The sequence below is a fragment of the Lipophrys pholis genome, assembly GCF_963383615.2.
Source record: "Lipophrys pholis genome assembly, chromosome: 18".
NCBI lineage: Eukaryota > Metazoa > Chordata > Actinopteri > Blenniiformes > Blenniidae > Lipophrys > Lipophrys pholis.
In genome coordinates, this window is record NC_137646.1 from 23,098,026 (window position 1) to 23,122,615 (window position 24,590).

General features: G+C 44.8%; 1 protein-coding gene across 1 annotated transcript in view; it reads right to left on the reverse strand.

The window, feature by feature from the left end:
• Positions 1-24,446, reverse strand: part of shroom4 (shroom family member 4) — a gene marked incomplete at its 5' end in the record, with an annotated part of 57,475 nt that extends 33,029 nt beyond the window's left edge. The window contains 2 exons of the mRNA XM_080486064.1: positions 312-463; positions 24,324-24,446. Of these exons, the coding sequence (XP_080342190.1) occupies positions 312-463; positions 24,324-24,446 (275 nt within the window). The remainder of the gene's footprint in view (positions 1-311; positions 464-24,323) is intronic.
• Positions 24,447-24,590: the final 144 nt, after the last annotated feature.

The window sequence follows — 24,590 nt, forward strand, 5'->3', positions numbered from 1 at the left end:
GTTTTCCTGTGAAACGTTCCTGATCTGAGAGCCGCGCTTTTAATGCGTCTTCGCATCTCCGGCCAACAAATTCCCGAGACAGGACAGTCGCCTCCTCCCTCACCTTCCTTCCCTTCCCACCGAAGGCGGTTTCTGAAAGACTAATCTACCTACGTCCACTTTGACGCCCGAGACAGATTACAGCCGTTCCTGGCAAATACACGCGTGCGTGTGGTTGCATTGCAAAGGACCAACTAATACCCTTACATGCAGTATTTTTAACATTTCCTGTGAACCAATGAGGCCGATCAGACTTTATTAACAGGGTTTACCTCCGGACTGTGAGCTTCAGTATCCTGTACGAGCCCTTGATGAGGATGAGCGCCTCCTGTCGGCTGCCGTAGAGGGCGGAGCCGTTTATGTTAATGAGCTCGTCCCCGACTCTCAGCTTCTTGCAGCGCGCCGCCTTCCCTCCGTCCTCGATCTGCGGGCGACAACATGAGCAAGTTTGGAGGGCGGACAGATTTTTCACAGTAAAAACACAAGAAAGTCATTGTGCGGAGTCACACAGACGAGTCGTCGCTGCCAAGCCGGCTGCTTTTAAAAAAAAAAAAAAAAACAATTTTTATTTTATTGACATTTTTTTTCGGGAAAATGTCTCCAAGCTCATGGCAACGCTCGCCTCAGAGAACATCTCCAAAACAGCCTGCACCAAACATCCCACAGAAACCCATGGCATTCCTCTGTAATGGACTCTGTGTGTGTGTGTGTGTGTGTGTGTGTGTGTGTGTGTGTGTGTGTGTGTGTGTGTGTGTGTGTGTGTGGGTGTGTGTTTGGCACGGCGGTGACCGCGGGTCACACAGTGGTGAAGCCTGTGCTGTTAATGCATTGCTGGGATGCTTCGCTGTGTTTTCAGGCAGCGGGGAAGTGAAATATTGACGCGTGCGCCGGTGTGAGGTTCGACTGCCGCCGTCAATCACGCCAGATTTGAAGACGAAAAGGGAACGGGGGACGTGCAGGTGAGACGAGCTCGGCGGACGCCCTGCAGCGGCACGAGGACAAGAATTAAAGGAGGGTTTGATCAGAGCGTAAAATGTAAAAGATGTTTCATTGCTTGTCTCTATTTCTATTTAGAAGATGTTTATTGGATCCACTCTGGTAAAATCACTTGTTTTAAACATTAATAAGATTAAATTAAAATCGTTTGAGACTCGATAATTTGCAGTTATAGTCCAACTGTGTCAGCAGCTAATTGAACTGTCAACATTTTCCTGTTATTCACAGATCCGCTTCGTATTATTAATCCATATTATTACAGTCTGGTGCAAAAGATTTGATATTAACATGTGTAGAACTGCCAGAAACTAAGAGCTGACATTACTTTGGAAGAATTGCAGTTCCTGTTCATGATCATTTTACAACCATAAAATAAATTCAGTCAATAAGACAGCAATTTTCTTATCTTCATGTTAAAGTTTATTAAAAAAAATTTCACCCAGCTGAATGTTACGCTCCATAAATATCAAGTGCGACCCTGTTTCCCCCCACGCTCTGTCAGAGGTCACAGAGAAAGTCAGAATGAGGAATTATCATCTGTCCCTTCCCAGATATCAAACCCAGGTGTATTCCACCATTACTCAGTATAAAAAGCGGAATTTTAAAGATGCTTCAAGGGCACATTCATACATAAAGGAAGAAAATTCCAGTGAGATTACAGTGTGGAAATAGAAAGCAGACGCGCTCCGCCCTTCACCGTTTCGTTCATTCATCCTCTCGCTTCAGCTGCTGCAAGAATCGGAAGAATGCATGTGATGGAAACGCGCGTCCGATTTTACAGTTTGGGGATTTTTCTACGGAGGAGAAGCAGCAGCAGCGGGGGAACGCCGCCCCGAGAGCCGGCTCAGACATAAATCCAGACCTTTGATAGGCTCACTCCGGGGTTCTCCCACGCCCTCATGGGACTAATGCTTCAAAAGGTTATTATTTCTAAAAATCTGATCCTGCCGTAATTACGAGCCGTGAAGCGGTCGTCCACATTCGGATTGGGCAGCGTCGTCACAGTTATGGGGGTTTTTTGATGCCGTTTGGAGGACCGGTGCCTGAATTTGACACCGTTTCCAAGCTTCCAGCTACGTTTTGGGTAAACATCGTTATTCCATTCCATTTTTAAATCACGGTGGCAGCAACGGGCAACTGAGAAGTTGCTTATTAAGTACAACTGAAGAAGAAAACCGCCTTTCATCCACGGTTAAAACTCGGCCGGTCTTACAGAAATAATGAATCAGCAGTTGTTTACGTGCTCAGAATTTAAAAACGGGATTACTTTATGAATCTACCGCTTCTCTTCTCGCAACTGATTCAGGGCGACCTCCAGGTTCGAGAAGAAAGCTTCAGTCCACCGCGCCCAGTATGTGTGATTCAGGATTTCCACAAAGGGATCTAATCTAAAGTTAACTTATAACCAGAAGATCAATGGTTTGAATCCCTGAAACAAATAGATGCCGAGTTATACACTAAAAGAGAAAAAGAAAAATGAATGAAGGTTTTAATAGTAAGTCCCATTGTTGTTGTTTATTTCTTACTGTTCTGTATGTGTGTGTGTGTGTGTGTGTGTGTGTGTGTGTGTGTGTGTGTGTGTGTGTGTGTGTGTGTGTGTGTGTGTGTGTGTGTGTGTGTGTGTGTGTGTGTGTGTGTGGTTCCATAACAAAAACAACCAACAGCACCCACCAGTGGCCCAACGTGAAAACTACATCATTTTCAGTGTTTCTGCCGTTTCCGTGTTAAACGGACATCGTTTTCTGAAACTCCAATGTAAGAACAATGCCTTTTTTGTGAGTGTGTGGGTTCTCACATTTTGTGCCTTCGAGCAAGGCACGGGGGTATGAGCTCAGCAAGGGTGAAGGCAAAGAGAAACCCTGAGAAAGAACATGCAGGTCCCCCAAGACCAAGCTGGACTCAAACCAGGGACATTTCCAGCATAAGGAGGGAGCACCAACCACTACGAGCCTGCGCTTTTCAAGTTTTCCTTTGATTCCTGAACTAATTAAAGGAAAACAAAGAGACGCCTAACAAGAGGCAACAAACCATAATAAGAATACGTACATTCTCAACCCAAAAGCACAGGAGGACCGAGCTGAATCCGTTTGTCACGTTGTTTGTGTTCGCTCGTTTCTAATGAGTTTCTCATTCTAAAAACAAACCGGGGGCAGAGGCGGGGAAATGTTTCAGCGCCGCTTATACACAAGCTGTTGTTCCCAAAACACGACGCTCAAAACACACTGCAGTGGAGCGACCTCTCATTACGCTGCCGTGTAATAAATGCAGGAATCAGCTGAAATAAACACACACGGCCTCTTGGTGCGAGCACCGCTGAAACTATCGGCCGGTCGCGTTCCCATGGACGAGCGTGGCGGGACGGACTGGTGGGGAGGGTGGGAAAATGATGAAGGAAGAGATGGAAGAAGATTAAAGGCCGATGTGTAGAAATGAAGGCAGAAAGCGAGAAGAATGGACGCAGGAAGAGGAGACAAAGCGGCAGGAAGCAGCAGAGAATATAAGAAGCGAGGGAGGAGGCGGCCTCAGTGAAACAGGCTGTAATTTGCCTACACACACACACACACACACACACACATGCACACGCACACGCACACCTGTGGGTTTTATATACTTACCCACAGCAGGCAGGTACGTCGGGGCGTAATTAGAGAGTGGTAATGAGAGTTTATGACGATGGAAAAACGGGCAGATGTATGTTTTCTCTGACTTATGAGGTCATTCAAAAGCTCATTTCTGTCGACACATTGTTGGCTGCAGGCCGCCCGCTGTTGTCGCTTGACATCACACCTCTCCGGACCGACGGCCAAATTTCCCACGAATGGTGGCCAACAGTTGCCGCCAACGGCGGCACAGTTTGTTCAACTTAGCTACCAGGCATAAGCCACATCATAGCAATCACAATAATACTGGTGACATTTTGTCATCATGCATCAAAACAAAACACTAACATACCTGAGTGGCGACAAAAAAATCACCAAATTAAAGTACTGATTTTATACTGTATTTCTGCATGAGTCTAATACCCTCCAACAAATCGGCTTAGAATATCGATCAGCTAAACAGCCAAATAACTGACCCACATTAGCTGGATAACTGTATTTGGAAAAACTCTCTTCGACATGAAGAAACACTGTTTTAAGGAAGATTTGCGAATAACCTGCTCCTGTTCGCGACACTCAAGTTAATATGACATCATTTACCCAGAGACGCTGAGATCTCGCCAAGCTCATCAATGTCCTATATCCTTCCGCTGAACCTTTACATGACAGTGTTTTCAAGTGAAAACGGAACATGGTATTGTTCTCTGCATGCATGTGTGTGTGTAGTTCCGTCACAAAAACAACCAACAGCGCCATCGCATGGCCTGGCATGCTCGCTACATCATTTTCAGCGTTTCGGCTTTTTCCCGTATAAACGGACATCTTTTTACTTTGTGCAAATGGGGCTTAATTTAAAGGTAGAGACTTCAGGAGTTCAAAGAAATATGTTGAATTTGAAAACAAAAGCGAAGCGTTTGTTTTTTTAAGAGTCGTTTTTTGATCTTGATAAAATAAAAAATTATATAAGAGAAGGACATCAATTGTCAGGAACATCACTAGAGGATATAAATGGTGCATTAGTTTAGAACATTTATAATGCGATGGTTGAGTTGCTGGTATTGTACAGAAATCTTTTGGTTAAATATATTCTGTGCAACTATCATGAGCCCTTAAATAAGCAAGTAACTTCAGGGGTAACCTCTTTTTTAAGTACACAAGAGTCATTCATTATTAAGTCATGCTGGCCCTCGTGTGATTTTTAACTGGAGATGACGCAGGTTTTCTTTCCTTATTTGTACCTAATAAGCAACTTTTCAGCTGTTTCTGTGTCAAGTTTCAGTCCAGTCGGGCCGACATGTGTGTACAGTGTGTGTGTGTGTATGCCAGTGCTGCTGTGGGATGTCCAGACAGGGTGAGGTCACACCGGGGCGGTGGAGGGAGGCGGGGGAGGAAGAATGCCCTCTCTGTGTGCTGCAACACACACACACACACACTCACATCAGACACACCCTTTTATATTTAGATTTTGAGGGGTGACTTCATAGCCCTGTGTGTGTGTGTGTGTGTGTGTGTGTGTGTGTGTGTGTGTGTGTGTGTGTGTGTGTGTGTGTGTGTGTGGGTCGGCACCGTGCCCATCCTTGTCTGTTCTTGTGGTGGTGGGGGGGGGTCACAGGTTGTCATCACTCACTTATCACCTGACACAAACACCCGCTGCCAAGCACGGTGAACAACAGCCTCTTTATCAGAAGAAACCAAAATGATCGGCTTCGGCCTGAAGATCATTAACAGCAGGAAACAAACTGATCCCGTTTGTGTGTGTGTGTGTGTGTGTGTGTGTGTGTGTGTGTGTGTGTGTGTGTGTGTGTGTGTGTGTGTGTGTGTGTGTGTGTGTGTGTGTCGCTCCGACAGTCATGATTAACACCGCAAACATCTGCACTTCAATGTTAAACCGCGGGAGCTCCCCTCATTGCGCCGCAGAGCACATACGTGTTTGTTCTTGTCTTGCTGACGTTGCGGGGACGTCTGTCTGCGCCGTGACGTTCTGGGGACTCCACGCGCTCTAGCGAGTCGCCGTCGTGTAAATGTTCACGTCTTTCGATTAAAGGCTCGACTTTGGAGCTGCAGTCTGGGTTGAGGTCGGCGCGAGCGCGACGTCCTCAGAAGTGATGGAAGCCTGCGCGTGTCTGTCACGGCGAGGCGGTGCCTCAGACACGTGCGTTCGAACCCTCGCATTACGGGAAGGTCGAGCCAGAGAAAATGAGTAGTTCTCAGCTCTGAGACGGTCTGTGTGTGGCGGGGGAGGTTTGTCCACTGCAGCACATGTATATATAACCAAAAACACACTGACCAGAGAGGAAGAAATTACATTACAATAACGTCTGGAGGCGGGGCTTTAAATGTGGTTTTAGCCAATAAAGCTATGAGTAAACCCAAGCACCACCAACGATGGCGGAGGTAGGTCTGTCCAGACGCATGTGCACACGCACACACGTTTGGCAAGAAACGAGGCGAAGGGAACAACGCCGCATTTGTTTGCGCGAAGTCATCCAGAGGATAGCCGAGGGGAATCGCCGCAGTGGAATCAGTGTGTCATGTGTTGGAATGAGTTGAGCTTAAAGGAGGATTTCAGAGATAACTGGGCCACACGTGACGCCCACATGGAACACACACGAGGAGGGTGGGGGGGTGCCGTGGGGCCCCAATTTTTCTTTTTGAAAACTGCGAATCAGCTGTTTTGAGAGGCGACAAATAGAAAGCAAAGCAAGCCGTCAAAAATCCAACGTACTGCGCGGTCTGTGTGTGTGAACCTCTGCAGGATTTCTTTCATTGTGGTGTCGTGAATCATTCAGCGTAACTACAAACCAGTCAGTGTTTACAGAGGATCTACACTTTAATCATACATTTCTTATGGGGCTATTTTGAAATGAAGTCGCTGTGTACAAATTGTGAATTAACTCATGTTTCCAAATCCAAAACCACTGTTCTATGCACGACTTATAGACAACATGAAAATGGAAAACCTTCATTACATTATATCGCAATCCCTATCATGGCAAGGCTCGACATTATAATTGCATGTTTATTAATTATCATGGAACGAAAACATACTTTTTCCACTCGGATTCGAAATCCACATTTTTAACGCCAAAGATTAAAAAAAACGTGTCATAAAAACTCAAAGTATCAAACGTCCTGCCAGTGGCAATAAGCAGCATGTTTACCAGCCATGAAGCTGCGCTGCATTCATAAAACTGATCTATACGTCCACTCCAAACACTCAACACGACAGCGCTCTTTCATGCAAACACAGTGAATTGATTGTCAGCGCAGTGTGTCGGGCCCCTAAATAGAGCCATCAACCTGACAAGGCAACACTCTGCAGAATCAACCCCCCCCCCCCCAAACTGTTTCTGACCAGCCCCCCAGGACAAAGACAAAGGGAGTGGGGTGAGGGGGGGGGGCTTCATTGTGTTCAGCGCCACCGTTCATCTCCCAAACATAATGCGTGTGTCTCTGCACAAGGGCAAATTTAGAAACAAAGTTTTGCAACATGGAGATATAAAAGCAGGAGCAGCAGCAGCCAGTTCTTTCTGAAGCGAGAGCCAAAGTTTCTCCCACATTCCCTTGTTTTGATAACATTTTGAATTCACCTTAATTTCCAACTGGTGGTCTGAGTCTGAGTCAGTCTGTGGTTTGACAGAGGTGGGGGGGGGGGGTCAAACCTGGAATGAAAGGACTCCACATCTTTCTCTATCTTACCCTGACACATATCTCAGATTCCCCGCCGCATAAATAAAACTATCTTTGACCACGCAGCCAAGAGGGTTGAAAATGTTCCTGGAGATAAAAAGACGACGTGTTCAATTGCACTAAAAAAGGATTTAAAAAAAAAACACGTCGACGAGACAAGAAAGCTCAGCTGAAGGCCATAGGCTCGTGTCTTCTGATAAAACGACGACAGTGAGAACGATATGGGTTTCGTGTATCATCAGAGATCTGCAGTGAGGCAGCGGAGCAGGCGGCGATGACGGTCGGGCGAAACTCGCTAAGGCGAGGAACGCTACCACCCTGTAGCGCATCGCCGGACAAACTAAAATTCAAAACAATCAGCTTCAAATGCATGTTTCTGCACTATGGTAGGAAATTAAAAACAAAACAAAAACACGAATGCACAGGAAAACCATGCAAACTCAACCACTACCCAAATACTGACTTGAATTTTGCTCAAAAAGTTTCTCTCTTGGTTAAAAAGTTGTTTTTCTACCTGATTTTAAGCGTCTTTGAGTGCTATACAAATAAAATATATCATTATTATTATTATTATTAGGAGCTGCTTTTGCTCCGCGACACTTTTTCTCAGTCAACCATGATTGCATTTTTCAAAATTTCAACTTCGTTAAAGTAGATAAAAACCCATTTTCTGAGGTAACACAACCAATACCGGCCAATGATGTGGGACATGTGGCCATTCTGGGTGTTTATAAAGCCAAAAATAACAGTAACACAGGGGTATTTGTTAAAAAATAAGGCAAGAACAAATAAAAGAAGTCGATGTGTATCTGTACGAGGGGTTTCGTTTAAAGAACATTGCACCGAGAGGAATTTACTTTTACACTTGGAAAAAGTGCAACAAAGTCCAAACACTTCTTAAAGCTTTGCACCACGAGCCAGGCTGCGCTGCGGCTCCACCGACATTTTGGTAGCAGCCATCGTTGCCTAATCGAAAGCTGGAGAAAACCTTCGAGGATCGTGTTTCCTCCACTCAGTTCTGGCCTCATGGTTTTGACTGTTTGTATTTTTTGAGTAAATGTTGAAAGTTCTGTGTGGAGTGGTTTTGTTTCAGCCACATACTGTTTTTTTGTTTAGTTTTTTTTTTTTTTTAACCCTCTCTGATTGATGTTATGATTTTTGAGTCGTTGGTAAGAAACAAAAGCCTTTCCACAGGAGTTTTTGTCACTTTTCTCATTTTGGAGGAAAATGAAAAACATGGAGGCGGCTGCTGGAATCATGTGACGTTTTTGTTGCGGCCGTTGTCCACTTGTTGTCTCGAGGAATTTAAGAAAACTGAAGCTTATCGATTTGATCCTAAACTTTATCAAGCCTGTTCTCGTCAGTCACGTTCCTCGCTGGTTCCATCTCACAAATATAAAGCGTGTCAGTCAACTAGACATAAACCAATATCTAGTTTAAATCCTATTCAAGGACCTTTTAGTTTTTTTTTTTTTTAAATGTGTTCTCAACAGCTTGCATACATGACAAATAAGCTCCTTTCCACCCCCTCTACACTCTTTTCTCAGGCGAGTGCACACAGAAACACACACCCTTCATCAACCTCTGCCCTCCAGTCTGAGCCTTGTGAGGTTCTCCTCCCTTAATCACACCCACGCTCACACAAGGCCTTCTTTATCAGGGCGGGAGGAGGGGAGCCGGCCGGGACGGAAAAAGAAAAAAAGCTCCCACGCTCACACCAAAAAGCACCGGCTGCTAAATGTCTCGGTGTGTCTTTGTATATTTATTTATATATATGTATATGTATATATATATATGGCTGTCTAGCTCCATTGATCCGCGGTGTTGCGACTTGGGTGCGAGTTGTCTCTGTATAGAAAAACTAAAACGAAGGGAGCAAATAAGACAATAATGCCCCAGACGGATCAGAGGGCTCTGGGGGAAGCTTCTTGGCTGTGGCCCCCGTAGGAGAGAGGAGAGAGGAGACCCCCGGGGTCACTGTCACAGTTGGAAATGAGACAGTAGATGACTGTGCTGAAGGAGTGGAAGGAAAACAGAAAAGAAAAAAAAGTTGTTTCAGGGAAAATCACAGTCCCACCGATTAGTTGCTTACATCCTGCAATCGGATTTAAAACCAGAAAAGAACTTCAAGCGAGCCGAGCCCCGTCGCTCTCCACTCCACAAAGTGTGTGAGGCCCTTCCGCCTGAAATATCACTTTTGACAAATTTACGTTTGTCTTTTTTTCCGTTGCTATGTTTGCCACTGACGACTCCGGTTTCCCAGCATACAACTTTCCATGATCAGGAACCACATGAGATTCAGCTTTCAGCCGGTAGCACAGCGGCTCCCCACATAATGGGCTCCTATGTAGTTCTCATTTTGTCGCGCGGCAGTTCCCACCGATACCGATAAGTTCCCGCTTCTCACATCCAATGCTCTTACCGATAACATATTTAATAGTTTTTATACACACCTGAGGTAAAGAAAGGCAAAGATGTAGGTCTGATATGTTGGAACTGACAGACTTTTTCAACACTCGTGGCACTTCGGCAGAACATTTATTGCATACTGTAGTCATTTTCTGAAAACAGTGAAAAATACCCACACCTGTGATGGCGGCGCCATGTTTGTGTTTGCATCAATATGACGTAATGCACGTAGCAACAGCAGGCAGCAGCGTCACAGGGTTAACAAATGGACTGAATATGAGGGAAACCAAGGCGATGTTGACTATTTTTAATTGGAGGCTGTCACCAGCAAAAGATTTCGTTATCGGACTTATCTACTTTTTCAATATCGGGCCGATAATTATTGGTACCGATATTTATCGTGTATCCCAAGTAACATATCCTCTTGCTCTCTGTGCCCTCTACTCTGGGCCTGATTCTGCCGTGTTTCTTTCTTTACGCTACCGCCAATGTTTACTCGTGTGGAAGAGTTGGGGTTTTCTATATAAAAGTGACTTGAGTTGATAATGTTGTTATTGGCACTATAGAAAAAAAAATAAAACATTTTTAAAAAAAAATTAAATCAAATCAAATGAAATAAGTTTTAAAAAATAAAATAAAAATAAAAATTTAAAATTTTTTTTTTAAAGAAATTAAAAATAAAATAAAATAAAGTGCAGAAAAGTTGAAGAAGCTCCAGCTTGATGTCGAGGGAAGATGTTGTCTCCATCCAGTCCAGCAGCTGGAAAGAAAGAAGCTTTCTAACAGCAGGTTGTGGAAAAACAAAGTACAATGAAGTGTCTGCGCTGCCAAGCGATGTGTCCACTTTATTAAAACCACTTGAAGCATTCCTCCACTTATACATCCCCACCGACTCGCTGGCTTCTCCTGTTTGTTTTTTTCGGACTCCAGAATATTTTCAGTAATCATTTAAAATGTGCCGCGGACGCTCTCCGGAGGGTCTCCTCACAGTATATTTTTATTAGCCGCACTCCCAGGACGAGACTAAATATTTTAAATTCAAATTAAAATGTCCCTCCCTCCCATACCGTCTGTGTTTCATTGACTGAAGAAGTGCCAAAGAACGTAGCGATGCGTACAGACAGAAAACACACAAATCGCCAAACCGGGCGCCGTATAAATTCAAACGGAACAAAAAGGAGAAAACGTCACGTAATCCAACAACGTTTGAGGGTCAGGATGAACTCCCGCTGCTGCAGCCTCTCTGGAAGCTTTAACCTTTATGTACATTCTCATCTGAAGAGATCAAACCGAGGAAAAGTCACATAAATTGAGCCGCACACTTGGAAAGTCAAAGAAAACAGACGCGACGCTCCCGCCCACGACGTTTGATTGACAGGCGCTGTGAAGGAAATCCAGAAACTCCACCAAAGATGTTCTTACCACCTTAAGCGCCACTAATGCCGTTAAAATCTCACTTAATCTGCCCAAACAAGCCCCTCATTACAGTCTCCGAGCAGCCGGCCACATCAAAGCCCAGCTACCCACAATCCTTAGCAGGAGGTGCACAGCAGCAGCAGCAGCAGCAGCAGCAGCAGCAGCAGCAGCAGCAGCAGCAGCAGCAGCAGCAGCAGCAGCAGCAGGAAGAAACGCCAAACTGTCGACCTTTAACCCCCAGCCGTCAACCCCAGCCATACATCATAAAACAACTTCCCCGGCCTCCAACTCCCATAATCCACCTCCGACACCCTCGCCGCCTCACCAATCTGCCGCTCACATAAACGGCAGCCGAACAAACAAAGAAGCAAAACACCGTCCATCAACCTTCAATCCGGTTGCCTACATGAGTGCATGGAAACTGAATTAATCCCGATGTAATCCAGAACCAAGAGCATCATTGCCCCCCCCACCCCACCTGGGACGACACACATTTTGACGTTGTTTTTAGTATCCAAGCCGTCATTTGGACCTGAACGCACACGTGCATCACACAGGAGGGAGGTTTGTTGTGCGTACACACCAATGAGGGGTGAATAAAAACGGTATTTTGAGGACGAAACAGAGACAGAAATGGAAACAGTTTGAATGAGAGGTTTTCTCAGGACATGCTGGGAGATAACGCATGCGAGCACAAACTGCTCTTCTCGTAAGATCCTCCTCTCCTGTTGGGACATTTGGAAAACATAACGTAGGAAAACACTGGCATGGACACCAACCTAGGGCATTTCTTCTACATGCACGCTCCTAACGGAGTCTAAATCGAAATAAGCGCTGCATTGTCTTCTCAAAAACATGAACCACATGTCCATATAGAACAAAACAGGCGATGGCGGATCGATGTTGGCCCGAGTTCTCTGGTGGTTGAAGTGGAATTTACAGAGCAAAACTGTTGGCATTCAGGAAGAAGAAAATAAAAAGAGTGACTCGCTTCTCCCGTGAAAAGACTTTTTTTTGATTAAGCTACACACACTTTGAAATAATGTTATTCCTCCTCATAACACACACCCATAATATTGTCATATAGTAAAACCTTATTGTGGTGATGCAACGTTTTCAAGTGAAAACAGAAATGTGTGCGTAAAGTCGCTTTTTTATGTGTGTGTGTGTGTGTGTGTGTGTGTGTGTGTGTGTGTGTGTGTGTGTGTGTGTGTGTGTGTGTGTGTGTGTGTGTGTGTGTGTGTGTGTTGTTCGGTGAATTCATATGCCATACACACCCCCAGCTGTGTGTTTCTGGTGGAGTATGAAAGCCATTGGACCCGGTGACCGGCGCCGACAATAGCAGAGGTTAAAGGGCCGGCGGCCCGGTGAGACCACAGACTGACCGCGCTGATCCATCAGTGTCATAAAAAAAAAAAAAAAGACTATGTGTGTGTTTCTGTGTGTGTGTGTGTGTGTGTGTGTGTGTGTGTGTGTGTGTGTGTGTGTGTGTGTGTGTCCCATTATCTGATGCACACACACACTCTTCAATAGGAGTGAAACATTAACCTCCTAATGTGTACTGAATGACCCGACAGTAAACCCTGCCCGCTCACCTCAGAAACACTTTGGGAGTACATCCGGTATACTTTTTCAACTTCCAAGCTCAAAATAGGAAAATCGTTCATTTGATCACAGATACAGAAACATCGAGCAACGAATCCATCGGCTTATCGGGACCGAGATTAATTCGGGGCTTTTTGGGATGATCTTAATTCTTGACATCCCAATAATTCCATCTATTACCCCGTTTCCTGGAACATCTTTACACATGTACCACTTGTTTTAACGCTTGCTTTCTCTACAAATTGAATATAATGTTAATTTTATGTTAAAAATAAAAAACTGAAGTAATAAACTGTGTAAAAGGCAAATCAGTAATCCAGGTTGTGTCTGTTTCTGTGGGTTCAGTGTCCAATGTAGGGCTTCTTGTGCTCATTTTGGTCGTAATAATGAGAATAATGAGAACGTCTCAACATATTGACCATCTAGTACTCCATGTCGCTGGAATGTTTATGTACAATCACAGAAAATCAACTCGAAATAAGTGGTCCTTAAGAGGTTAACCTACAGGAATTAAATCCATTTCCAATGCGGCAGGATTATATCCATTTCTTATAGAAATTATTAAATATTTGAGGCTTTCGGATCCCTTCAGGAACTTTCTGTAGAGGGTCAGTCCCAGAAAGTGAAACCCCGGGCGAAGTTCCTAGAAGGAAAAAGCAGCCGAGACGAGTTTGTGGCGTCATGACTGCAGATGAAAAGGCAGGAAAGCATCAATCTGGCAGCCGAGTGTCCAGAAATCTGAGACCTTTACCTCTCTGCTCCTCTCCACCTCCTCCATCTTTTGATCCATTATCTCCGCACCCATCTATTATCCATTCATCGGCCCTCAGCCACAGTAACCAGAGACAACCCCCCCCCCCGCCCATCGGCTCGTCTATTTAAATCAACTCATCTCTTCCGCCGAACTTTCAACATTGCGTTCCAAACGCGACGCGTCCTGCGTCGGCCTTTTCTCCCCGCTCACCTTCTTATCCGACATAATCCACCAGCTTCCTCTCTTCTTAAATTTCTATCCATCCGTCTGTCTCGGTTCATCCACCTTTTTCCCCTTTTCAGACAAAACTTAGTCACATTTCCATTTATAGACTAATCCCTGCGCGAGTGAGGAAACGTTTTTTTTTTTTTTTTTATGTTGAACCGTTCTGATGAGTCAAGTCAGGAGTATCCCACGTCTTTTCAGAGACCGTTTCATCATGAGGGTGGCTTAGACCCTGTGTACTTCCTCATTTAGAAGACGAGAGACGGTAAACATTAGCTGCGCTGATGTAAATACTCGTAAGTTATCCAGATAATCTGATTAATCTCGGGTCTTGCGAACGCTCCTATCCGATTAGCTCTGCCCTGTTACTGACGTTATCACGAGCGACCAGAGAAGGTGGTTGAACCACGGTCCACCTAAACCAGGGGTGGGCATTCCTGGTCCTCAAGGGCCGCAGTCCTACACGGTTTCTATGTGTCCTCCATCAAGACAGCTGACAGCAATTAATGGCTCGTTATCAAGCTTTGTGCAGAGCCTCATCATGACAACTCAGGTGTGTTTGAGCGGGGAAACATGGAAAACATGCAGGACTGCGGCCCTCGAGGACCAGGAATGCCCACCCCTGACCCAAACGGACGTTTACTCACGCACAGTATCTAGAGAAAACTGGCAATGGCGAAGCAACTTTTGTCAACGCAGGACAAAAGAACTCTAAAGCTCTAAAAATATATATATATATATATATATATATATATATATATATATACACCTGCACAGACATTTTGAACCCTCAATCGGACTCAATTCAATCAGATTGACCAAAAACAGACGATTCCTGATATTAATTATTAGCAGCTTTAAAAAAAAAAAAAGAAAAAAAAAAAGGCCAGGGATAAAAGGATGTTTCCGTCAAGAGAACAGAGGATGGAGAGGAGAGACGGTGAAAGAAGATCCGGGACACAAAGAGAGTTTTGTGTCGTTTTAGGCCTCCGACTGCCAGGGCAACCACAAGAGTGGACTGCACTGCATGGTGTGTGTGTGTGTGTGTGTGTGTGTGTGTGTGTGTGTGTGTGTGTGTGTGTGTGGTACATTCTTTGGTTTGGGGGCATGGTTTCGTTGCAATAAACTGCAAACATATAAACACAGATGCAGAGAAATGCATGTGGAAATTGTGCCTGTAACAGCTCCCCTTAATCCAGGATAATAGCTCGGAAACTGTTGCTGATGCCGAAGCAAAACAACACCGCGGCAGAGCAGTCGGCGGAAAATGTTCTAAATAACAACGCAGACCAGTAACAAGGTGGGAATAGAGGAACGTGAGCTTCCTCGGGAAACTGAAAGAGCTTCAGCTGTGACCGGCTTTCGCCATCGAAACATGTGGTCAAGTAAATGCTGTTAAAACAAGTTTTTTTATTTTCTTTTTAATGCCATTCAAATGATCAAAACCGGCAAATATTCGATTTACAGTCAACGTGGGGAAGAAAAAAAAAATTCCTTCATCTGGAGGATTTCTGTGGGGAATACCACCACATTCTCTCCGAAAAGGTCATTTTTAAAGAGAATAAACAAAACTAATGACCATTTACTGGCTTTTTTTTTTTAACTTCCAACCACATCTTGTTAGGAAAATCCTCTAATAAAATCTACGTCACGGCAGCTGTCCGGTATTATTCAAAAGCACCAGCAGTGTGAACAGAGTCAGAAAGAGCTGGGAGGTTATAAATAGGGAAGCATAATGGCTTGCAGGTCCACGGGAACAACCCAACTCCAGTCTTTAAATGAATGGATCTCGATGGCAAGTGGAAGCAGTTATCGGCTAAACGAGGAGATTTTATTTTGGGGGGGGGGGGTTCTAGTTGCTTTCAAACTACGTTGGAAACCGATCGCCTCACGTACCACAAAGAGCTAAAAAGTCCACCAGGTCAAATGAACTGAACGTTTCCCGTAGAGTGAAACACGCGAGCAACACAGTGGGAAGCCGTGTAAACTACCGATGCAATAATCTGCCTTTAAATAATCCAAAACCCGGATCCCAACTAGGAATGTTATGCAGATGTTGTAAGACCAACACAGTAAAGTTGTTGTGCAGCTTATTGTCAGTCTGATTGGTTATTTATTCACCTGGCAGCCTCTTTTCCCTCGATTTACATTCAGACTTTATGATATTTCAGATTATATCAGAGGTTAGAAGGGGAAAGTGTTAGAAATGTTTTAGTTTTTTTAACCGCAGCTGACGTCACTAACGCGCGGATTATTATTACGCCACCTAGTGGAAGTGCGGTCCGACGGTCACCACAACGTGATCGCCTTCCCGTAACTCCTTTAGGAAGCCTCCTAACACCTTTTCTTAACCCCGTCATCCACGGGGTTAAGGTAAAGTAGATAGGACAGGAGAAAGGATTATTCGGATGTACCCATTGAGAAATCGACAAATCCCACAAATGGCACCAGTAGCTTCCGCAGCTCGATCTGGAGCAGGTCGACCGCCAGGGTTGTCGTGGCTACGTGACGTCACAGAGGGTTAAAAACGATGCGAGTGTGCGTTTTGTGGATCGGCGAGATGTCGATCTCTCATGGCCGCCGAGGGTGTGAAGCGAAAAGTACCTCGTGATCCTCTGAAACGAGGCGAAGTCAGTAAGAATCTCGAATATTTAAAAACCCGGATCACATGGGAGACGAGCACGAGGACGTGCGAAGCCCCAGTCTGGAGGCGTCCCCAGAATGATCGCCGTCTGAACTGCAGCGCGTTTTTTTTTTTTTTTTTTTTACTCCGGCTCAGCAGAAAAAGCGAACAGGAGTGCTACAGTACACACATTTTTCTCCGCATGCAATTCACGTGTAATCCGAGTTTAAAACAACACGGCTGAGGTGTGTGAGTGTGTGTGCGTTGCCCCCCAGTGTGATGGTAAAACCAGAGGGGGGGGGGACACAACAACAATAACAACTGCATCAGCCTCGGGTCAGGACTTTTTCACCTCACACACACAAAGTACAACACGTACTGCCTGGGTATCTTTAATATACTCTGCTCTTTTTCCATGACACACATGCTGCAATAATAAAGCCGTGTGCTTAAGGGCGACTCTGCTAATGTACTTACACAAACAGGGGTTGTTATTATAGTGAGAGGAGCGATTATTTTTGAAAGTAGGGACATTTTTGCGAGGGGGGGGGGGGTAAGACAGGGCTTCTGAGGGGGGAGGGGTTTGGGGTGCAGTCAGGTATCATCGGTTCACAGTTTGGTTCAAACTTTAGGTCGTAACTCTTGGTTTGGTTCAAGTTTTGGTCTTGGAATCATGGATCAGTTCAAATTTTGGTTTCAAACTCATGATTCATTTAGACTTTTGTTTTTTGACTCATGATTCGGTTCAAACCTTCATTTTTGACTCATGATTCGGATCAAAACCTTCGTTTTTGACTCATGATTCGGTTCAAACCTTTGTTTTTGATTCATGATTCGGATCAAAACCTTCGTTTTTGACTCATGATTCGGATCAAAACCTTCGTTTTTGACTCATGATGCGGTTCAAACTCTAGTTTATGAATTATGGTTCAGTTCAAACTTTGGTTTTCGACTCATGACACAGTTTAACTTTTGATATTTAACTCGTGAATCGGTTCAAACTTTGGTTTTTGAGTCACGATTCCCTTCAAACTTTGTTGCCGTTTCTTTTCCAGCTCAAACTTTAGCATTTGAATCACTGTACAGTTCAAAAACACTAATTTCCTTCTTACACATGGATCAGTTTAAACTTTTTTGCTCATCATTTGGTTCAAACTTAAAACAACAACAACCTTTTAAAACAATTAAAAAAACAAAAAAAACTGAAAAACACACCAAGGTTGTCTGGATTTCATTTTGAAAGTCTCCCGATTAATTATTTTAGGTGGAAAGTGGCTCTTTTGATCACAAAGGTTGCTGACGTATACTGTTGTTAGTAGTACTGTTAGTAGTATTGTTAGTAGTATCAGGAGTAATTAAAAAGTTTTTTGTTTTTTGTGTTTTTTTGTCATTCGCAGAGACAAAGTGAGCTCCAGACGCAGATTAAAGATAGATGCATTCCAACCCCACCCCAAAACAACACACACACACACACACACACACACACACACACACACACACACACACACACACACACACACACACACACACACACACACACACACACACACACACACCAGCCCTCCCTGCAGCATCCCCGACTCACAAGCGGCATGTTCCTGCAGCCGCCTGTTTATCTCCAGAGTGTTTCATGCGATAACGCCACGGCGTCACTTCTCTTTGGCGAAACCTCAACGTCTCTCTTTGATTCAGTTTGGTTACTTCCTACTTAAAATTCCTCCGTCCCAACGTCACGACAACTTCTTACGGACGTTTCTGAATGACTATCGTCTCTAAACTCTTCAAGTCACAGTATCTCTACAGGGGAGGTTTTCAATAGTTGACGCACTAAAAGGGTCCCGTGATTTCTGAGCGACGCACACAAAACTCCATTTATCACATTATCATCGTCACAGACTTATGCAGGAACCATGAGGGAGGTTTCGGGCTGCACAGTTCAAGGGTCAATTTTACAGATAACATTTTTTAAAAATGTCATTTAAAGCTGTGGGAACATGTTTGCTGTACATTTTCCAGACACTATATAGACAGGAAGTTTCAACCTAAAGTATATCATTCATCAAGATGTGCCAGGAGCAGTTTTTTTTTTTTTTACTTTTTGCTTGCAAAGTGCACTAATTATTAAATAGAAATGAGAAAATATACAAAATATGAATAGTTAAGACTTTTACGGACAGAAATTAAACATTGAAAAATAATATAATTCAATAAAAAAATATATTTTATGATAATTTGCTGTTTTTTTAATGAGAGTCATGGGAAAAGATTTCTGAAAATAAGTAAAAAAAACAAAAAAAAACTCCAGGAAATGTTTTTGTTTTCTTCATTACTTTTAATTCAGGTCTTAAAAGTTTAAAAAGTAATAATATTTTTAAAGAAATAATTCACTGCAGTACCCAAATTAGACTCAAAAAAAACCACAATAAAAATAGTTTTTTTTGCTGTAATAAGCCTAATTTACGACACAAAGATGTTCGAAGAGGAACTTCAATGAATTTAAACTTGTGAAAACGGTTCTTCTCATGACTCAGCATTTCTGATCCATTGATGCCTTAGATAACCGTGAATTTAAAAAGTTGTATCGCGCTGAACCCATTTTTAACTTGGTGGATCGATGAATGAATGGAGAGAGTGTTCGATTGCTTCGTTCGATACAAGGAACACTTCGCCTCCTAAATAACTTTCAAAGAGAAATTCGATTTTTTTATTTTTTTTGAAGTTGTCTGCCTCCCCCTCTGACTTTTAATACTCTGCAAGTTGTTGGACACGAACGCTGCCTCATCAATACGCTCCATTGTGTCGCTGCGCCGCATGTGTTTTCAGTTTGGTGAGACAGTGAACAAAGCAGGGCAGCAGAACATGAAAACACACCAGCATCTCTATCTGATGGCATCCTCATCTACCTCCCGCCGAGCAGATTGCTACTGGAGGCTACCTTTTACAGGAATCCGGGGGGGTACACACACACACACACACACACACACACACACACACACACACACACACACACACACACACACACACACACACACACACACACACACACACACACACACACACACACACACACACACACACACACACACACACACACACACACACACACACACACACACACACACACACACACACACACACACACAAACGTCTGTTTACCAGTCGAAGACAGTTGGCTGCATACCTCGGACCAAATGTCAAAACATTCTTTTGGTCCAATCCCGTGGTTTCTGTTACTGTCAACAGCAGGAGAAAGAGTGAAAAATGATCATCCGGGTGAATCTCAGTGTCTTCAAACAAACGAGAGCCCGATTTCCAGCCGGGGAAGACGAAGAGGGGAACAAAACAAAAGAAAAGAAAATCCCTTTTCGGCCACAAATCGATCGTCGTCGTCGTCGTCGTCCAGTTTACGCGTTTCAACCAAAAAACCTCAACGTAAAGAGTCTCTAAGCGAGATTTTATACCCGGACAGATTAAAGATCCTCGTATCTCAACATATTCAAAAGCAATTAAAAAAAGTTGCCTTTCCTCCCCCCATTTTCACGGAGCATTTTCAAAACTTCCAACCCAAAAACTTGTGTTTACAGTGACTCGGAGTACCGCCGTCGTGTAGACGGGACTCCCGAAAACGCTCGTCTGAAAATGTCTTCATGCGCCCGGGGAAAGACACAAAGGACATTAAAGGAGAATGTCACCAAACACATGGAGCTTTTAATGCTGCGTTAACAGCAACCCAAAAAAAACCAACAAAAAATACAAACCCTATTTCCAGTAAACAAGCAGAACAACCGCACCCAGGAACCTCGACAGATTTCATCTCATTAGTCGACTTGGCGTGCCATTAGTTGGATTTATTTATAGCTTTTGGTAGATGCTTGGGAAACTTTTTCACTTCTTTCACACGTTGTTCCCCCGTTTGAGCCGGACCGCAGTTCTCTTCAGGGGAAAAAAAAAAACGTTCTGTTTGGGCGACGAGAACCAGAACCACGAACTATGAACCGGTGTTTTGTTTTGGGAGCGACAGCGCCCCCAAATCAGCAGCAGGTGTAATTGCCATTGCGGTTTTCCAGGCGGTTTGATCCGGTCTCAAAAGGTCAATGTGAACGCCAACGGAACCAAATGAAGGTCCCCAAGTGAACCGAGTTCCGGAGTTCCCCTAAGCTGCTAAAGGTTGTATTGGATCTTCGACTTCGACTTTTTTTTATGAACTCCAACAGATTGAAGCACTTGGAACCACCTCTCAGCCGGGATCTATTGGAGGGTTCTCCGTGGTAAAGGGTTCTGTTTCTACTATGGCCTTTTGCTTCCTCGTGTTCTCAATAAGTCCTGAATCATTCCGGGTCCAGTTGAGATCAAACGGCTCTTATTGTGCCAAAACACATAAGGTAACCTTAAAAAGTATCTCCCAAACAACCGACGGGAAGAATAAACTTTTCCATAAAAAACGACAATAAAAGTCAATCTCACTGCTTTGGCATTGTTCTGTCAATCGTTCTATAAATTATGGAGAACGTTTTTTGGAACAAACCAAACTTCTACCACAGAATCTGATAGAAAACACCAAGAAAAGACGGTTTTAAAAGGCAGACGGACTGAAGACTGGCTTTTCTTCACTTTCTGTAATGAAACGAAGCAACTGGACGCATCCTTGTTGGTGCTATCTGATCAATCACGACCCAAAGACGTTACACCGCTCCATGTTTTATCCATTAAAAACACAATGTTCTGGATCATCTTTGAGCTGCACCACTCTGTCCACCAGTAACAGGCCACCAGGCCGACCGAGCGCCGGAGCCCAACGACTGGCCGACGGACCGACTCGCAGCGCTGAATAAAAACACAAAACTGACCGTGTCGTGACGCAGTCGGCTGCCTCCCACCGGCACGGAGAACAAGCGTGGCAAGTCTGGGACCGAGTTCTAGGTATGAAAATCTCGGCGCACACGGGAGACAAAAGACGCACACCCCACAGTAGTAATTAGTTATGCTCCCGGTGGAATGTTGACCAAATGGCTTATATCCCTCTGCTGTCTGGAGAAACTGCCCCTTCCCCCTATCCTTGCAGCATGCACACTCTCAAAGGGCCACGCACACACACACACACACACACACACACACACACACACACACACACACACACACACACACACACACACACACACACACACACACACACACACACACACACACACACACACACACACACACACACACACACACACACACACACACACACACACACACACTTCAGAACATGGACTTTGTAAAAGAGCAAAAACAGCGGTCTCACTCTGACAGAGACGCAACAAAAAGACACGGCGAGGAATAAATCCGTGTCACATAAATCTGTCGCAGCCATATTAAGTATTCATTTATTACGCGCCAGCTTTTTTTCTTTCTTTTTTTTTTGAGGAACTTTTGAGCAAAGAGGAGATAATCTGTCCAGTCCTCTGAGCCAGACACGAAACATGCCAGAAAGGACGTTTCTGGTGACGCGATGAACCCGGGATCCTCCGGGTTTATGAGTTAACATACAGGAGCCGAGGAGACCGAGGAGGACGGGACACACGAGGAGGCGGTTTTCCTCATCGACGAAAGATTGATGGATGGCCTCATCGGCAGATACTAACAAATTTGAGTACCTACTGAACCTGCTTTGCATAGAAAACCTCCATTTAGCCAACAACTGAGTGGTGCTGGTGTCAAATTACAAGGACTCCAGTGATGAAACTACTTTTTTTTACGTTTTCTTTTTACGTTTCGTTGTTTGTTTGTTTTTTAAATCCATGAATTTTAGCTTCGGCAAGTGAGTGAATGATGCCGGTGTCAAACTACAAGTCATTATGCAACCAATACGGTATGTTCAACCGTCATGAAACTGAATTTGGCAAGCTATTCCGAGTCGAGATGTACAACGTTTGAACACAATCCGGAAAAATTACGCGCACCGCAAATGCCAGTGAAAGAATGATGCTGGTGTCAAATAACAAGTCACTAAGATAATAACACATTTGTTTTGAAAAACGCGTGCGTCTCGATAAGCTATCGGAGTGGAATTCCACACGTAAACAAATCATGAAAATTATCATAGGTACAGCAGCAACCTTGTGAGACGATGATGCTGGTGTCAAATTACAGGTTACCACAGAATGACTGCAATATCTTTGAAAGATACCATCGTGAAATGCTGCACAGGTGTAAGTCTACAATATTAAAAACTCTGACAAAATGAGTCATTAAACTGCTTGACTACGTTAGCATTGCAAAAGCCAGTAAGAGAATGATGCTGGTGTCCAATTACAAGCCTTTATTGACTAAAGAAAGCTATTTTAAGACGCTACTCAAGTGAAATTCCACATCATGTCATCATAGAATGCATAACGATAATGTCGGGAAAACGATGAATTTTATAAGAACTTTCCAAGGCGTGTTTGAAAACCTGGTCCTGCATCTCCCCCTGTGTTTCCCGGCGTTCCCGCCGACGGCCCCATCAGGCACAGCTGCTTGTCGGAAGTGGAGGATTAAGACCGCATTCAGCTGTTCTCCATACTGACACAGTAAAAGCTCCGTGTGCAAACCAACCCTTCCACAGGCCCTTGCAAAAACCTGAAACATGCACCAGCACCAGCACCAGCACCAGCACCAGCCGCCTCACTGTGGGAATCGGCGTCCTTGTGTGGGTTTCTAACAACCACTGGACACAAACCAGCCGCAGAGAGCAGTTTGATTTTTATCTCCCGGTCACATTTTCCCAGGGGCTGTGTGTTACTGTGTGTGTGTGTGTGTGTGTGTGTGTGTGTGTGTGTGTGTGTGTGTGTGTGTGTGTGTGTGTGTGTGTGTGTGTGTGTGTGTGTGTGTGTGTGTGTGTGTGTGTGTGTGTGTGTGTGTGTGTGTGTGTGTGTTTCCAGATGACTGAGCCAGGCTTTTCCATTCCCCGCTGTGGTGGATGGAGATGCACGCCGGCCAACGCGCCACTTCTCAACAAAGTGGGCAAGAAAGAGCGCAGGAACGAGAGGTTGGATGTCCCACTTAGGCACCGGACTGAACACACACACACACACACACACACACACACACACACACACACACACACACACACACACACACACACACACACACACACACACACACACACACACCCCTACACAGACAGACCACCCCCAGCAGAAGAACCCACACCAGTAATTACTTGCAGTATTTCAAAGACACCCTCCTTATTTCCAGCAGCTCACCGCTGCCGGCGTGAAAACCATGAGAACCCCCGGCCTCCGTGACTCTTTATCACACAGGACGGGGGTCACGGCAGCGTCTGAACGACACCGACCTCAGGCATCCTGCACGTCCGTACACTCAGAGGAAGTGTATAAAACTCTGGGGCAAACAACAGAGCTTTGTTGGGAGAGTCACAATCTCTCATTTCAAGGATTCCCGCATCCCACAGACACACCACCGGATGGTTTCGGCCATCTGAAGTGGGTTTGACTTGTCTGTCAGCGCCTGGGCGTTTCAGCCACGCGGCGAAATGGAGTGACCTGGATAGGATCAGAGCCTCAGTTGGTCTGGGATCCACTGGGCACCCCTGGGAGTAGGAGGTGGTTTGACCTGCAGGTTTAAGAATTGGACCTCTTCATTAGACTGGAGTGGAGGGCTCCGTGCAGCTGACACACATCAACCACATGCAGGGATGAACTTCTTTTTTTTTTTTTTTTTTGAGAAACGAAGAGTGAACTTTGTTGCATGACTTGGAAATTAGTGAAGAGCATGCATGAGTGACTTTGTGCACAGCTACACACTGATGGTGGTGCAGTGTCCTGAGGACGAGCATCCACGATGCGCGAGACCCTGCAGCCAATCAGACACAAAACAACTCAAACGTGAAGGAAGATTGGAAACTTCTGGGCCAGTTTGAGAGGGTTTTTTTGTTTCGTTTTGGTTTTAACACATATAGAGCTTGTGTGAGTGAACTTACTTTGGTGATGATGAGCGGCTCGCCGTGCTCGAGCCCTCCTTTCAGCGTGAAGCCCCAAGGCGCGCCCCCGCTCAGCTGGACCTGGATGTGGTGGAAGGACACGAGCTGCTCCACCGTCTCCATTCTCGATGGCGTCGCTTCGCTCTCTCTCTCTCTCTTTCTCTCGTGGGGTTCGCTAGCTCGGGTCCCTCGCCTTCTCCATCACCGCTCTAGCATCAACAAGGAATGGATGGATGGAGGAGAAGAAGGAGGAGGAGAGAGGGCGGA